Below are 17409 nucleotides of genomic sequence, written 5' to 3'. Positions count from 1 at the left end.
TGAGTCCTTCCTGCTTTCTTCTGAATAGATTTATCCTATTTCCTGTGCGAATCCATGGTGGATTTTTCAGGGGGGAAGGAAGAGCAAAATGGAACTGAAGCACTTGCAGCTTTTTTCACCTGGCCTTTAGAAGTTGGGTAGAGAGAAGGGCAAGTGTTCAGTTTGCACTCACTGCGTGGAGGTTGCATGAGACTGGTTTATTTTACAGAGAGCAGGAAATAGAGTAGCCTGAACAAAACCAGGAATTCAAAGGAAAAATGGGAGCAGTGATAAATGCATTTGCTTATTATGTATATATATAAAAGAAAGATTGCTACAACTTCCAAGTTCTTTTAAGCAGCAAAACACGTTCCATGGCAGGATTTGACTTGAACCCCAAGGCAGGGAGCATTCAGAGCAGGTATGGAAGGATGCTCCATGCCAAGGGGCATGCACCCACTTGGCTTAAGGAGGATGCAGGCTCCTGTTCTACATGCCAGACCCTCTCCTAGTTTGTTTTAACACCCCCCTTGCTAAATCATCTCTTCCAAGCCTTAAGGGGATCCCCTGTGTGTGCTCTTGCAATAAAGCTGAGTAAAGGTTTTCCCCTCGTAGTGCCTGAAGCTCCAAGCTTGCATGTCTTCTGCTCGGCAGGGTGGTGGGGATCGAGCCTCCTGAGCTTGAGGAAGCCCCTTCTGCAGCCTGAATCTACCCTATAAGAGTATCAGAGGTGGCTGATCTCTTGAGCTCCTGCGGGCTGGCATGAGCATGTTGGCTGAAACGTACCAGTTTTGCCTAACTTCCACTTAAAATGCCATTTGTAGCTTTGCAGATGTAGCACAGCTCTTTGCACTAGAATTCATGCACTTTAACATGCAGCCACAGGTTTTTGTATGTATGCAGGGTCCATTGGGCCTTTGAAACATAAAGCAGGGTCTCCTTGTCCAACCCAGTGCCAGTCAGCTTCGCAGAACAGCTATTTCCTAATGCTGTAGAAAAGCCTGACAAAATAAGGAGTCTAGAGAAGATGCTGGCTGGTCATGCTGTGATAATCAAGTGATAGGTGATGGAAATGAGGCAAACCCTGTGGTCCTGCCCTAGGCAAGGCTCTCACTGAAGCAAGTGGGAGTTCAGCTTGTAAGGAGAACCACAGGAAAGCACTTGGGGTTTTTTATGCTATACAAATGTTACGTGATTGCAGGGAACAATGTATTTCACGTAATAAGATGCTTTAATATTAACATCATTCTTCATTACTTTATAGATGCCGCCCTGTGTAACACGAGAAAGTTTAGTTCCCCTTGAATTAAGGGTGAACTATTAGCATCCCATTTTCGATGCTCTTTGGAAGCTTTCAACTAAGTGTTACAGAGAAATAACACAATAGTTGGAGTTGTCCTGTACTGTTCATCACATTCACAGACCTCCACAGCTTCATCTGCACTGAACGGGACCGGGGTCCTAAGCAGCTTCTCATAGTCATCAAGGAAGCCATTTCTGCTCTATCCCTTTGTTCTTTCCTCTCCTCTGGAAAGTACAGTATTTTGTTCATTTTACCTGCTGTTTTTCCATGGCATTCATCACGTTTCATCAGAAAAGTACACTACAGTTTCCTGACACTTTGTTTAGATGCTTGAAACTTCCTCTACAGGTTGAAGGCTTTACCTCCATATATTAGCTGACCACTGTTGAAGTTGCAAATAAAAGAGTTGAGGTTTGGTAAACCAAAAACCCATCACCACCAAAACCAAAAGCAAACAAAGCAGCTCTGTGTCCTGTTGAATTGATTTTTATGGCTGGGTTTTTCTTAGCTGTGTGAATGTAATGTTCTGTAAGAGCATCATCTGGCTGACTCCCACGTGAAGATGCAATAACACTCAAGATCCTCTTTTTGCACTTAGGGCCTGGCTCCAGCCCCTTGCAGTCAGCCCCATTGATTTCAGTGAGGTTTGGATCAGGTCAAACTGACAACTCAGGGTTGTCACCAATCACTTAGGGTCCCAAAGCATCCCGAGGCTGAAACCTGTATTGAGCAAGTGTTGAAGTTTACATTAAATGTATGTACTTTTGGAACACGTGCCATAAATCCAAGTTAAATGTCCATGTTTGCACTAAGGATGTTCTTGTGATTAAGACTGTACTTTTCAGCATCTTTGACATTAACGTATCTATTGAACTTTTGAGAAAGAAAGCGCATATTGAACACTCACCATTTAAGTTGATGTTTCTTTGTCTAGTTTTGCTTTTGTAGAACATAGGTACAGGTGGTTTGACTTTTAAGCAGATGTGTGCAAAGAGCATCTGACTGTGTCGAGAGCAGGGTTAATAGTTTGCATGTGATAGTGAATTTGCTCTGTCCCGTCAAAATGAAACGCTTTATACCATGGACTGAAGGGGGACCTTGATGATCTGACTGATTTGTGATCCAGGGGTTCTTAGATGCAGTCCCACACTGTTAAGTTCAAACACATTGGGGTTGGGTTATTTGATGACCATTTTTGTATGGGGAATCACTGACCCACTTGATGGCTGTGGATGCAGGGGGGTTCCCCACCATGCTGGCACTCAGCAGTGGGCTGGTTCCAGTTTGGGTGGCCAGTGTTGTGGGTAACCCCTATACACCCTCATAGATGTGACCAGCTGAGTATGGACTGAGCAGGAACTGGGAAGATCCCAGTGTTCTTCAGCCACCAGCAACCACAACTTAGGGGGTTGAAGTCACTGATGGTTGTTTCCATCCACATCAAAACTGGTCACAATGCACTTGATAGGTGGAAAACCAGGAGTGTCTACAATGACTCTTGGGGCTGTTATTAGTAGTAAGGATTCCTGTGGTAAGAGTACACATTTTGAGGTACAACTGTAAATACTTGTCTCAAACATAGCACACATTGCGTATTTGATGGTTTTAACTTTTTTTGTCTTCCATAGTTTTAAATCTGAGCTTTTCCTAATTTATGAGGTTGATCAGTTCTGCCAATCTGAATGTACAGTCTGAGGTTTTTAACATTTGAAACTTTGCACACGACATGGTATCTTACCTTAAGTATGCTGTTGAAGTAGGCTCTTCATGTATAGGGGTAAATCACAGTGGAGAGTTTTCTCTGACTGCAAGTTGAAATGAACTATATTGTATATGTACCTGTAAAAAAATGTGTTAAATCTATATTTAAAGATTAAAAACTTGTTAAATAAATTCATCTGGGAATATGCAATTCTGTCCCAATAGAACCTCTGCTATGGAATTTGAGGGGAAGAAAGTAATTCTCACAGTATTGGTTTTATTTAATTTCTTTGGAACAAATATAACCTCTTTACATGCATTTTGGTTTTAAAATAAGCAGTGGGAGATGATCCGATTAGCTTCTTGCTGGATGTAGTGGTAACAAAATTGGGAGAGGCACCTTAATGTTCATACCAGCATCTGAAACAGCAGCTATTGATATCCAGCCCTGCCTCAGGGGTTCTCCATCACTGCATCCCAGCACTGGTCCGGGCTGGGGGTACACTGTGGCTATAGGGGCAGCAGCAGCCCTGTTGGAGGTGGTGTGGGGGACACATCTCACCCGGTGGGAGGGGGGAGACCCCTGTCAATGGGGTTCTGCCTCTGGAGACATGGCGTGGTCCTGTGCATGGTGGCTGCAATGAAGTGAAGCCTGTGCAGAGCTGCACATCCATGCTGGGGCACCATGATGTGTGCATCCCTGCAGTTTTCCATGGAAGGAGATATGAGATGAACCAACACTGATCAGAGGTAACTTCCATTCCTCTGGCATCACTCCCTCCCCTTGAACCAAGCCCATTTGAATCAGCCTGACAGAGGGCTTCTGCCCATCATAGCCTTTACATGGGATACCACATTCCTCTCCATGTGTGTCAGTGCCATTGTCCACCCCAGGCACAGGGCAGGCACCTCCCAGCAAGGTTTCTGCTCAGGCTGGGGCATCCCACACTGTCTGCACTCAGGGGACATCCCACATGCTCCATGGGGAGGGCAATGCACCGTCTCCATCAACACAAGCAGCATCTATGGCTGCAGCCTCTTACCATGATTCATGTGGAGACCAAGACAGGTAATGAGCACTAAGCAGTTCTCTTCATAATGCTAACAAGGCTTAGCAGAAATCATTAGCATAAAGCAGGCCACTACCTTTAGATGAGTTTTATGCAGGTTTTAGGTCATTTATACAGCCAGTTTTATGCCATCCTAAAGCAGGAGGAGCATTTCTTGGCTTTGTTGATGTGAAAACATCTGGCCAAGAGCACTGCAGATACAATGCTTTGTGTGTTCGTCTCCTCCTGCTACAGAGATGGGTTCTATTTGCCTATGGTATAGCAGCCATGGGCAATGCTGGTGGCCCAGGGCATGTGTGAGCTGTGCCCCAGCTCATCCACACCAGCCTCTGCATTTGGGATTCGGGGGTTTGCACCACTCAGCAGTGCAGCCATGGGTAATTAAAAGGCCTTTTTATTTCCTCATGACCACATTTCCACCTCATTCTCTCAACTTTCACCTTCCAAGAGCAGAAATCAGTTCCCTCAGAGAGGTTTATTATAACGCAGTGATGTCTGACCCACACGTCCCTCTCCATGTAACCAGTCCATCCCCAGCGCTGGGTTAGGTAAGCCTTGTGGTTTCCTTTATCCACTTCAGGTACTTGGAGACCCTGGTGTAGATGCCGTACTTCCCTGGCTTGGCACATTCCTCACCCCAGCTTGTGATGCCCGTCAGGAACCACGTACCCTCGATCTCAGTGGTGTATGGCCCTCCACTGTCCCCCCCGCAGGTATCACTGCCCCCGGCCGGGTAGCCAGCACAGAACATGTTCTGCAGGATGGTGGTGGCCGTGCTCTTGAGGCAGGTTGGCCGGTCCACGAAGGGCACCTTGAGGACCTGGAGCACGGTGGCAGGGCGGCCGCGGAAGAGGGTGCTGCCCCAGCCACTCACTGTGCCCATGCCGTGCTTCAGCAGTGCATTGGTGAACTCCCTGCTGCCCGTGCAGATGGGTGTCACATAGCTGCTGAAGACAAGCGGCCGGTCCAGCTCCAGGAGGGCAATGTCGTTGTGGTGCTTGTTGATGTTGGCATTGTATGTGGGGTGCGGGAGGATCTTCAGCACCTGGCGCTGCTGCTCCGTGTGGTCGTCCTCGTTGGTGTTGTATTCACCTGCAGAGGTAAGCATTGGCTTGGGATGGAGCCCTCCATGGCTGGGCCAGTGACCGTGGTCTGAGGATGCCATCCCAATGGGTGGCTGTAAAGGGGTGAGCTCTGCACGCCCCAGCCCTCGGGCTGTGCTGAGGCTGAGCTGCTTGCTCCTTGTCAAGGGGCACTGGAGGCTCTCCCACAGCAGCAGCTCCTGGGTCCCTGCAGCCAGCAGGACCTGAGCCCCCAGCGCTGCCACCAGGCACACACCAGCCCATCAGGTGCCAAAGGCCCAGATGCTTTGGCCAAGGTTAGCAGCAATGTGGGTGTTTTAGGGGTTTAGCACCCTTGTAAGGGATGTTGTCCTTGCATCAAAGGGGGGAAACCTCTAGAATTAAAACCCTTTGCCTAAAATAAATCATTTCTCATTAAAAACAAACCTGACCTTCGCTGTTCCAAACCCCCACAGGGCAGAAGGGGTGTAGGAGGCTACAAAGAGCCCCCTGATGCTCACAGGTGCCCCTGGGTCCCTGCACGAGGCTCAGCTGCCTGTGATTGCAGGGGCAGCTTCGGGCTCCTGTGATTGAGCTGCCGGCAGCCTCTTACCTCCCCTCCTGCTTGTGTGGCAGGCAGAGGGAAGGGTCAGTGTTCTGTGGCCTTGGGTTGGCAAAGGGGCAGCAGTGGGTCTGCCTGGAGCCGGATCCCCCCTCCCGGCTGTGTCCTGCAGAAGGATGGGGAGCAGGAGGACTTTTCCCACTCCTTTCCTCACAGCCCACGAGGCTCAGGGTACGTTTCACCCCTGCTGCGGTGTTCCCACGTGCTTTGGTGTCAGCTCCAGAGCAGACCATGGACTGTGAACAGCATCTGCAGCACTCCTGGCAGTGTCCTGTGCCTGCTGTGTCTGCCTGCGAGGAGCAGCACGGAGCCCATCGGGAGAGGTGAGGCTGCTTTCTGTGCTGGGGTGATGGGGGGTGGAGGCTGGTGCTGCTGATGGATGCTCTGGGAGCAGGGTTTGCAGCACACTGTGGATGTGAGCTGCCTCCCAGGCTGTGCTTCTGCAGGGGGGGATGTGAGACTGATGTGGAGGGAGACTTTCATAAGGCTTATCCTATGCTGCGTCTGCTTACTATTGCTGGGGACCTGAGAATGTGCTTCAGGGATGGGAATGGAGAGGCAAAGGGCAGAGAAGGGGAATGCTTCTTCCATCCGCTGCTCATGGAGCAGCCTCTTAGTTGAAATCCCTGGCTTTCCACAAGGGTTCTGTGCAGTGTCTTGTGCCAATGCCAGTGCCCCATCCCTCGTCTGTGCTGGGTGCTCACCTGCCACGACAGTGACATTGTCCCCTGGCTGCAGGCAATGTGCTGCTGTCACCACCCATTTCTCGTTGATGATGGATCCACCACAGAAGCCCACACCTTCACTGTCCACCAGATGGACCTGTGGGAACAGAGCGAAATCACACCCAGGGTTGGTGTAAATCAATGGGGAAGGAGAGTGGGGAGCAGAGATTGTGTCTGGCTATAGGATAGGCTGCGGTTAGGTTGTACAGACCTAGTGCTGACAGAGATGCTGCTTGTTGGATTGTCCCTGCGCCCTCATGCCCTGTGCTGTCACAGAGGGTGGCCAATGCTTTGGGAAAGATCCAAGCTGGGAGCTAACTTTCCTTTTGACAGCAATTAAAAGGCCTTTGCAGAGTGGTGGGTTGGAGGTTTCTTTGCAGCCCTCCCCATGCTGTGATGGCACTTTGGTAAGGTAGAGAGGACTAGGGTGTCACAGGCTGGGTAAAGAAGGAGCAGCTGGGCTTGGCAGATGTCATACAAGGACAGATACCTTGTTGGTACGAATGATCATGGATCTGTTGAAACTGATGGAGCTGCTTTGTTTCTTGCAAAGCTCCCCTCACTCAGCCTTCGGCTTAATCTTAGTGAATTCATGGACTGCTGGGCTAGAGCTCAAAGCTGCATCCTTTGTGCCCAGCCAGATAAAGCTGCTGTGGCTCTGACTTCCAATATTTTTGCCAGGTAAAACTTACCCCAGCCAGGTAAGTTTTGTTGCTGTGGCATAAAGCTGTATACAGAAAGAAGCTGTGTTCCTGTTAGCCTTGAGATCCATTGATACACTAACCTCAGAGACAGGTTTTGGGTATGTAGAAGTGAGAGGAGCCTGCATTCAGAAGGGAATGAATAGGCAGTGATTGCTGGGGCTGCAGGGGAGCTGCAGAAATAGGCAGTACCTGCCAGGGCACCTCTCCTCTCATGCTGTCAAACCCACCAACAACCCTGGTGCCTGTTTTGACTATGGGTGTGATTTTCGTGGTGGTGGCTGTGCTGGTCTCCGTGGTGTTGTCAAGCCCCTCATCAGGAGCATCATCGTGCTCATCGGTGGTGATGTTCCAGTGCTCAAAGGTGTTTATGGCACGGGTGAACTTGCTCTTTGCTTCAGGAGCCGTGATCTTCCCACAGGGATATGGCACTGGGAGAGAAATAGGGATAGTTAGGACTGGCTGTGTGTCACACTGAGAATTACAGCCATCAGAGGAGTAGGTGAGGAGATAAATGCTGCCTCGTCTCAGCACCCTCTTTTAGGACTGACACAGGCTGTGGCCTGACTGCATGCTCTCCCTGCAAATAGATGCCTGTGCCTTTGAGCTGCAGTGCAGGTTATATGTGAGAATCATAGAATCATAGAAGAGTTAGGGTGGGAAAGGACCTTAAGATCATCCAGTTCCAACCCCCCAAATCCTGCATTGTTTCTGGCATGTAGAAATGACATCTGAACAGCTCAGAGAAAGAAGAAAGCTTGTGAGAGCTCATGTCTGATGGGACAGTGCAGCTGCGCCCTTATCCCACGGGATGCTGAGGTGCATACCAAGGATTCTTGCTGGGCTAGTCAGCTGGGAGTTTGGCTGACATTTCTATAGCCAGTAATTCCAGTACAATAGACGTGCAGCTGGGAGGGGGCAGGAAATACTCATATCTGCTAATTGTACAGATAATCCCACTTGGCACCAAGGTGAGGAAAACATTAATAAACTCTTTATAGAGTTGTAGCTTTTCTCTGTTAATTAAGATCTCATCTGTAGCTTCATTTCAGACGAGCTCTTCCCATTTCTCTCCTACGCAGTGTGTGAGTTCCTGCTGATAGTGGCAGTCAAAATAGTAAATAGCATCAGGCATTGTCTTTCATCTGCAAAGCTTTCGACACCACTGTGCAAACAAACATTAGTGTAAAATCAGATGTAAGTGTGGCCTGCTGAGATTCCAGGCTGCTTTTAAACAGGTCGCTTTAGGAGTAGGGCTTCAGTCAGTGTTGAGTGATGGAAAGTGTTACCTGTGTGGTTTAGGCTGGGAAATGAAGGTTTCAGAGCCAACCAAAGCTAAGCTGTTGCAGGAAGGGCGATTACCCAGCCTGAAAGATGATCTTATTGCTAACAGTGAAACTTTCTGGTCCACTGAAAGTGATACAGTGTGTTAGGCAACACAGGCCTGAGCTCTAATGATGTCCATCAACAGAAGGCCTCCCAGCCTAAGATACTTCCTACACTGACTACTGAAAGTCAGTGCTTTAGGAGCTCAGAGTGTTCCTGTAGCTAGCAGACCTTCAGAAACTAACTCATCTCTGTGGGTGCCATGTGCTTAGGTGTGCAAATCTGTTACACTCGGGTGTTAGAAATCAAAGAGCATCAAGAGTTAGATTGACCTCAGATGACAAAATATTTCTCTACTCCATCTCCTTTTTACTCTGCAAGGTGTGCTTCATGCCCAGTTAACTTACTGTGTTGTGGTGGGTTGGGATTGCACATGTTGGTGTACTTAAGAGATGTTGTAACAGCCTACGAGCAGGGTGAAGTTGGGGAATGTAACAAGAACCAGCTATTCTTTAGCCCTTTATGAAGTTGCAACCTCAAGCAATGCATTTCCCCTTCACCTCACCCAATACCACAGCTAAATCACGGAGTCTAACTGTTGTTGAGGATCTTTGTGTGAAGATATGCACTGTTAGGAGGGCAGCACCACCTTAAAGCTTCACTTTTTTCCACCCAATTATAAGACACTGTGTGAGGTCCAGCCATGAAATGAATTTCCAGGAGGATTTACAGCAAGAAAGATTGTCTTTTGTTCTGAAAATGCCTACAGCATCTTCAATGTAGGATCAGCAATGGAATAGTAGCTCCTGTTGGAAGAACATGGGAGGGACGGACGGACGGATGGATGGATGGATGGATGGATGGATGAATACCAGCATATAGGCTGGTGTAGCTGAGCAACACATTTCTGCCTCCAGAAAACTACTGATCCATATCTAGAAAGATGCAAGTGAGAGAGGTACCTGTGTGAGCAGCCATCTGAAAGCAGCATTTGCTTTGTGAACAAGCTCCTGGACAAGTACCCTCCTTCTCCACCCCCCTAGGCTAAAAGAAGGGTGTTTAAATTGCATTCTTCAAGCCTGACCCCACATCTGCCTTTGGGCAAGCACAGGATCAGGCTCTTTGCATTGGCTAAGCAAGAAAACAAGGCTGGTTTCCAACAGGTCATTGCACCTCTATGAGATTCATGTATCTAAATCCAGGACAAGATTGTGAAAACTTTCACCCAAATCTCTTAAAAGCACTTAGGAATTAACCTGTAGGTTCACAGGACTTTCCATCTTCATGAAGTCTGTAGCCAGCAGCACAGGAACACACAACCTTCTGTGGCGGGTCATGCCTGCAGAAGTGCTTGCAGCCTCCGTTTTTAATAGCACAGGTGAAGTCTGAAAGAAATAGAATCAAAACTGAGAAATCTCTCTTGAAATACAACTGCTCTGAGGTTTATTGGGACTTGGGCCTTTGGATTCACCCTATAACCCACCCTGGTTGTTCCAGGCTATGGAAAACAGACGCTTGTTTGCAAGGAGAGTGTCCTCCATCTGAATCACATCCTTGCTCATGATGGGCACCTCTTTGAGATGGGAGGTTGAGGAATGGCCCTGAGATCGGTCCCTCTGAGCCCTGGCACAGCCTCCTGTTGCTGTCTGAGGTTTGGCAGCCTGACCACAAAGGCCTACTGCAAATATTTGGTCAGGAGCCACGTGATTTCCCCACCATGGTGCTGGTTTTTCCTCCCCCCGTGCTTAGGCAATGCAGGATGCTAGCGGAGAACATCGTGTGTCGGATGGGAGCAAACCCTGACCCCAAGAAGGGCTTTGTCCTGGGATTATCGCTGGGCTCTGTATTTAAAACCTCAGGCAAAGCCATATGTTCTTCCTGACATACCCATCAATCATCACAGCTTGACGTGGGAGACCCGTTTCAGCAGGATGCTTGGTGAAAAGGGTCCCAACCCAAGGCACAGTGAGATTCCCAATGCTTGCCCGTGTCTTCTCCCACCCCACTTGAGCTCTGTGGTGGGAACCCCATCTCTTGCAGGTGGAAAACCACTAATCCACACACACCCTTTTAACTCTCAGTGAGTTTTCCAGTCACTTCACAGCAGATTAACTCCACTCCTACTTCCTCAAGGACACCTCCCTTCCTGTAGCCATTTTCATGCCATCATTTACTATTTTTACAGAGCTCCTTTTCACGCCTCACTTCGAGCTCTATTTCTGTCCCTGTCTCACTTCCACCAGAAATCTGCAATAAGACTATTTAAATTCGATGCGGCTTTGAAATGCTCTTTTCAACGTACTCTCCTCTCTTGCCAGAGCAGCAGCACAACTAGAAAGAGAATCTTTTATTAGTGCAGCGAGTCTAGCACATTATGCCAGTCGCGCAGCCCTGATTATATTATAAATATAAGAGCTGAATATCCCTCTTGCTTAAATTATCAGCTCTTTGGGTTTCATAAACTCCTCAACCCATCGGGGAAAAATATTTGCCTTTTGTTTGCCTTCAGAATCAAGGTTGCTGGTGATAGTTATAATTAGGAATTTAGCTGAGTGCTATTGAGAGGAGGTTGCAGTAATCCTGCCCTGCTGCCCAGTCTGGCAGGAGGGATGGGGAGAAGGAGGCAGAGAATGGGGGCCCCGTTGGGGTCAATGGAAAGCTGTTGCTTCCAGTGGGTGAGCACATTGTCCCTGATTGATGAGCAGCCTCAGAAGGGCTTGTGCTGGGAGATAAAGGAAGGTCTCTGTGTCAACATTTGCGCTGGCAGCCCACAGTGTGCTGAGCAAAAGACCTTGAGCCTGAGTCTCTGTTGACCCCTGTGTAAGAGCAGGCATCTCAGTGCTCAGTGGAGGCTTCACCAAGGGCAGGAGAGGACAGGCTCATGGATCCCCAAGCATGTTCACCCCTAATTCCATTGCCAACAGGCTGAATTAGCACATTCATGCAGTGCCCTACAGCAAGGTGAATGTGTCTGGAACAGCCCTTTAGTAGGATAAAACTCTATGTTCACTTTGATCTGATGGGATTTCAAATAGGGCAGAGCAACCACAGGATGAGCCCCCAGTACATACCTATCTCACAGTTTCTGCCTTCATACCCAGCTGGGCACCAGCACACGTAAGAACTTACTGCATCCTTGCAAACAGCTCCATTTTTGCATGGGTTGGGGTCACACTGATCTCCATCTTGGGGAGAAGAAAATAGGATTAACACGCATGAGCATCCACCATGGCTGGTGCTGACCAAGCCCTCTGTTAAAGACAAGTAGGGACTGCACACCTTCCTTCTTGGTAATGGAAAATAAGTCAGATCTCACACCCAAGTGCACAACAGAGCATCAGCACTGGGGTAGCATCATCATCAGTGCTTTAACCAGGGTCCTTACTATGTAGCTTGTCCCACGTGGGTGAACTCTTGTTGTTTCAGCAGCACTCTTCAGTTTCCCTCATGCAACATCTCAACAGGACCTCATGTCCTGGCCAAATTAGGCAAAGTTAGAAGGTTTGCTTCCTCAAGAGTGGTTAGGATTTCCTAATCTGAGTTATTAACACTACTGTCCTTGTTCTGTGAAGGTTTGGACAAGGCCACTTGAGTTTGGAGCCCTCTCTCTGTATTAGGATTGAGACTCTCAGTTATTGCTCTTTCTTTCTAAACGTTGCACTGCTATCAACTGGTCTGGATTTCTCTCTGTATGTCAGGGCTTTCCTTTTCACAGTTGCCTACAGCTGAGAAGCTGAGGCTTTAACAAAAATACCCAGTACTGCAAACCTGGTGATCTAACACTTCAGAAGAGCTCTTCCAGAAAAGCTCTTCCAGTTCCAACCCCCTGCCACCTTCCACGAGACTAGGTTGCTCAAAGCTTGTCTAAGGCATAGTGATGGAGCTTGTGCATACAATGTGAATCGTGGATGCTGCTGCTGCCTGGTGGGGGCAATCAGTGCTTGGTACCACTTGGTGCTGTGCAAGGGGTGAGCTGCTGCAGGCTGCTGTTGGGAAGAGCAGTTGTAAGCTGAACAGTGAACCCGGATGATAGTGTTATATATGGCATTCATTACTTCTGAAGAGCAGGGAAATGCAGTGCTGAGCTTCATTTGAGCTGGTTTGTCGGAGGACAATCCTACAATACAAATGTAACTTTTTTATGATATAGTCTGGACTGAATAATCTGAATTATTTAAGGCTTTTTAGTGAGATGTTCTGGGCCCTTCGCCAACCTACAGAGCAGTTCATTTATTGAAATATCCTTAGAATTAGTTTCAGATGTTTTAGTGGGCATTGAAATCGTTTTGGTAAGGACTGAGGAGCCATAGGGGATGGAGGCTGAAAGGAAAACGTAGATGGTAGGAGGAAAGTGATGGAGAAGCAAGGGTTTGGGGGCGCTGGTATGAATTCGAAACAGCTGCTTGCTATGGTCATGTTAAGGCTGCAACTGAATATGGCATTTCTAGGGATTCACAGTGTGCCTGCATGAGGATGTGCCTTATCTGGAGAGCTCTGCTTAAGAACAGCATTTGCTGTTTGCTGAAGGGCTCTCAATTATTGCTCTCCTGGTTTAGTCTATAGCAGAGCTGAAACTAGGTACCAAAGAGTGTGACCCAGCCTCAACAGATGCAATGCTCTGTGTGAGCCGGTTTTATTCTCTGAAGTTTGTTTTAAAACCCGTGCTTGAACAAAGAAGATGTTAAGTATTTGGGTTGTGTACAAATGGCTGCCTGCAGGATTTAGGGTGCATGACTCTGACTAGCTCTGGGATAACATATGTATTGTGTGCACAGGCAGCACCAAGAGTTGAATATCATGCACTTGAGTAGGAAGAAAGCAGTGTATGTTTTCTTACCAATGTATGTTTGCCAAAACTCCATCTGAAAGGGAAAAGAAGAAAAGATTCCTTAGATTTCTAATTCCTGGGCGCTGAAGCCATAAAAGGATGACTCTAAAGCAAAGGACTTGCAGGAAAACAGCTACCTCCATGATCCCAGTGGTGACCAGCATCCCTTTAAAGCAGTTCCCAGCCCAACCAATGGATCGCAAGTGAGAATAAACCACAGTAGATCTGCACTTGACCCTGGCAGGTTTTCCCTTTGCTGTTCACTCCTTCCCCTCACCTGAAAGGCTCATAGAGGTGAAGGGAACAGGATATTGCCTTTCTGCAGCAGTGATACTCACTGTTTTCTCTGTGTTCTCAAACACTTCCCGGGCTTCTTCAAAGCTGCATTTCTCCTCTATGCATTCTCTCTCGAGGTTCCCGGGAATGACCTCTTCCAGTCTGTTTGAATTGGCTCTCCTTTGCCTCTGCAGAACCGAGTTTGCCTCTTTGTTTTCAATGAAGACTGTGATTGGAAAAGAAATAGGGGCTAGAGAGGAGCACGCACCATGTGATGCAGCAGGGATGGGCTGTCAGGGCTCTGTTCTCCTCAAAAACAAGCCCTTTTCATGTATTCACCCCTTTGCTGCCCCATGGCTGGGGATGTTTCAGGGGTGTTACCATCTACGTGAGGTTTCTTTAGTGTTTAACTTTAGAATCAAGTCTGGAGAACCAAGGGTTAAAGCAGTCGATAGAAATGGCTGATGGTAAAGGTGTGATTGGGAGTGCTGACGTTTGATGCTTCTATACCATAAAGCAGATGGTGTATCTCCTGTCATAGATGCACAGACTGGAATAATCTGTTTGAGAGGGTGAAATGATAGGCTCTTTCATGCTGCTGTTTAAGAAGGTCTTGTTTGGACACAGAAATTGTCCTGCTTTGTCTCTGCCTGTTTTGGGTGTGAAAGGCCATTTGGAAGCCAGGGTCATTCACTTCTCTCTGTGCTCCTCACGTGCCTGGGTACCACTGTTTCCTGATAGCAGGAGGGGTGACATGAGCCTTCCTCACCCCCTAGGCCATGTTATGTCAATGGGATGCTGTGCATCCACTTTCCACTTGCTGGCCAAGCTGCTGGGCAGAAACCACCAGCAGGGACCCCCAGTCTAGATGGGACGTCCATGGTGGCCACCAGCATTCCATGGTGGCTCCCTGGTGAAGGGCACGAAGATGTGTAGTCCCATTGTGGTCCTATACCATGAAAGCTGTCCAGGAAGAGCCACACACCCCATCAGCAAGGTCAGCATCTTCTCTGGGCTCTTCCTGACTCACCACTTGGAGCCCCCCATCCCTGCTGAGCGCTCTTCCTCCATCCCACCGCTCTCAAATGGACATCATTCACTCACAGCAGCTTCTTGCTTTGCCTCCCCAGCCTCTCCTCGCTCTCCCCCTCACTCAGCGCCCGCAGCCATGTCCCTTTTTGTCACCAGATGGCACGGTAGAGCAGCAAGTCTTGGAGCTGCTGGTGGATACACAGGATACGGACCCTTCTCTGGGGACCCTATGCTGGAAGGGGTTCAGGTACCTGTAGTTGAGCCTGGCTGCTCTGGGGCTTAAGGAGAGCACGGACTATGAGGGGCAAGGGCTCATTCCTTCTCATGGCCAGCTCTTGATCCAGAGCAGATCCCACCCTCTCTCTACCCACATCGGGTCAGTTTTGGTGAGATCTGATGACCCCCAGGCAGGTTGCTGTGACTTACACATTGCCCTGATGGTGCAACCAGCTCCACTGCCTAAAGATCTCTCTGCAAGAGACTGAAGTAATAGTTTTTGCAGAGCTTTTATTCCTCATACAGCAGGCTTGCATGTCTGCCTTCCTCATGCTGGTATGGCTTTGGTTAAAACTGAACTGCATTAAGATCCTGACCTTAAGCTGGTTGTTTGACAGTAGATACTGGTAGGCAGAGCCAGGCTAGTTTCAATCACTGCAGCCCCTGTGGGGTGACTGGTCCCCTCCCAGGTGCAGTGTTGTGGCTTACATGAATATAGACCTCCAAGACTGGCTGAGAGCCTGGAGACATTGAGGGGGTATACCCTTGCTGGACAAGACCTGTCTCTTTCTCCCCATGGCATGGGCTGCAGCCTCCAGCTTGGACAAAGGGCTCAGAGCAGCCACACATCCCCCTGTGTGAACTGAGGAGCTGCATTAGACCCTCTCCTTCATCTCTTCCCAGTGGGATGTGCCAGGCATTGGCTGCAATTAACGTGTTTAATGGAGAGAACTCCTCTTAATGAAAGCAGCTTCACATCCTTGACATCTCTATAGGCTTTCTCCATTGCTTCTTGACCCCATATGCTGCTTTACAAGCAGAACTGGATTTGAACTGAAGGTTACAGGCCCCACAGAGTCACAGGCTTTGTCCTCACCCTGCCTGGAAGCCATCCTCACACCAGGAATATACTCACACAGGACACAGCAACTTCTGAACCAGCATTTGAGACTGTGTGGTCGGGTTCTGGGCTGTGGGGCAGACCTGTCCTGACAGCTGAGTGTGGTATGTTCTAACAGGTTCACCTGGGTGATGGTACCAGCACAGGGCTGTGCTCACTCTTCATTGTTAAGCCAGCATTTTGGAGAAAGACCACGTTTTTAACCTGTTCTTTGCCATGTTTTAATGGGAGAAGAAAGGCCTTGCTCTAAGCAACTACGCACCCTGGATGTGAACCATCCTCTGCTGGAAACGTTGCTGCTACAGATAAATCAAGCAACAGCCTGCATTATTATGTGTGATTGCCCACATCCATCAACTACTCTACCTTGTCTACAGCTTTGGCTGCATCTCACAGCCTTTGTTAAATTCATGCTGGGCTTGGCTTTAAACAGCTCTCACGGTGGCAAATCCAGTGGCTGTTTTATGGATGTGAGCACTTGTTTGTACTCCAGGACAAAGAGATGGCACATGCAGAGCTGTGGGTGTTACTCCACCAGCAACACTCTCCCCTTTTTAATCTTTAATGTGCCTTCTAAAATGGGTGAATCCAGCTTAAAAACTGCAAAAATAAAAAAGAAAAATCCTATTCTTATAAATTAATCCCTGTGACACTTTCTGAGGAAGATCAACATAAGAACTATTATTTCATCCCCCACAAAAGAACCAGAGCTTTAGAGAAAGGAGCTATGAAAAGCAGCAGTCCCTCCAACCTCTTATCTCATGAGGCAGCACAAGCTGTCCTGCTCTCCAGTGACACACTGTGCCAATACCCCCTGCACCCAAAAGTGAAGCACTCAATAGGTTTTAAAGGAACCCACCTGTACTTTCAGCAGCAAGACAAGCTCCCAGAAGCCAGATGAGGAGTACGAGGGGGATCTTTGCCATCTTCCCACTGCCCAAACCACTCGCTAACAGCTTGTCCTGGTGGTGGAGCTCAGTCAATAGTTCCAAAGTGCAAGTGGTTGTTTATTGACTCTGGGTAACCCTTTAATTGAAGGTCGCCAGATGTGCCATTGCTGAAGCTTGAAGTGGGTGCTAGTGGAGGGGGCATGTCCATGTACAAGGTAATTGCAGTCCTTGGGCTCATCTTGTGCCATTTAGGGTATTGCTGCTGTGTTTGAGGGTTGAGTGTGGCACAAGAATAAATCAATTGAGCTTCAGTGATCCTATTTAAAGCACTGGAATTCCCATTCCTATGCAGGTGATGTTGTTGGCCATGAGAAAGTCCACAGTAGTGCTCTCAAAGGCTTCAGCATAATCCATGTTTTGTCCAAAAGAGCAGGCACAATTCCCTTGAAGACAACCCTATAGATGATGTTTCCTCTGGGACAACAGGCACTCTTGGAGCAGGGCTGTGTCAGCAAACACAATCTCTTGTGTTGGGTGGGTTACCTAATATGTGGATTATCTAATTAAAAACCTGGATGAAGTGAGGTGAGACTAATGGTCCATTATCCAGATTTGCTGGGCAAATCCTGGAAACCCATGGAGTTTGAGGAAGGAACCTGCCAATTGGTGGCTTGGACAATGGGCTGCCATAGGGATGTGCTGATAGAATGCTGGCTCCTGGCTGCAGGGTAGCCTTTGTTTAGGATAGGTTGCTCCTGATCCACTCTGGCCAAAGAGC

At 48.3% G+C, this 17409-nt stretch overlaps 2 protein-coding genes across 2 annotated transcripts in view; one reads left to right on the top strand and one right to left on the bottom strand.

Annotated features, from left to right (window-relative positions):
- MCF2 (MCF.2 cell line derived transforming sequence) overlaps nt 1–3177 on the top strand; it is a 55493-nt gene extending 52316 nt beyond the window's left edge. The window contains exon 30 of the mRNA XM_034063644.1: nt 1244–3177. Coding sequence (XP_033919535.1) covers nt 1244–1284 — 41 coding nt within the window. The 3' untranslated portion in view covers nt 1285–3177. The remainder of the gene's footprint in view (nt 1–1243) is intronic.
- A 1420-nt stretch (nt 3178–4597) lies between these two features.
- F9 (coagulation factor IX) lies at nt 4598–16667 on the bottom strand. Its single transcript, XM_005148266.2, has 8 exons — nt 16601–16667; nt 13655–13818; nt 13326–13350; nt 11560–11673; nt 9745–9873; nt 7355–7593; nt 6441–6558; nt 4598–5145 (listed from the first exon to the last, which is right to left on the bottom strand). Exons 1-8 carry the CDS (start codon nt 16665–16667, stop codon nt 4598–4600), a joined length of 1404 nt encoding a protein of 467 aa, XP_005148323.2.
- Between the last annotated feature and the right edge of the window lie 742 nt (nt 16668–17409).

The sequence above is a fragment of the Melopsittacus undulatus genome, chromosome 6 (assembly GCF_012275295.1).
Source record: "Melopsittacus undulatus isolate bMelUnd1 chromosome 6, bMelUnd1.mat.Z, whole genome shotgun sequence".
Taxonomy (NCBI): Eukaryota; Metazoa; Chordata; class Aves; order Psittaciformes; family Psittaculidae; genus Melopsittacus; species Melopsittacus undulatus.
The sequence above is the reverse complement of the archived record's forward strand: the minus strand, read 5'-3'. Positions and strand labels throughout refer to the sequence as shown.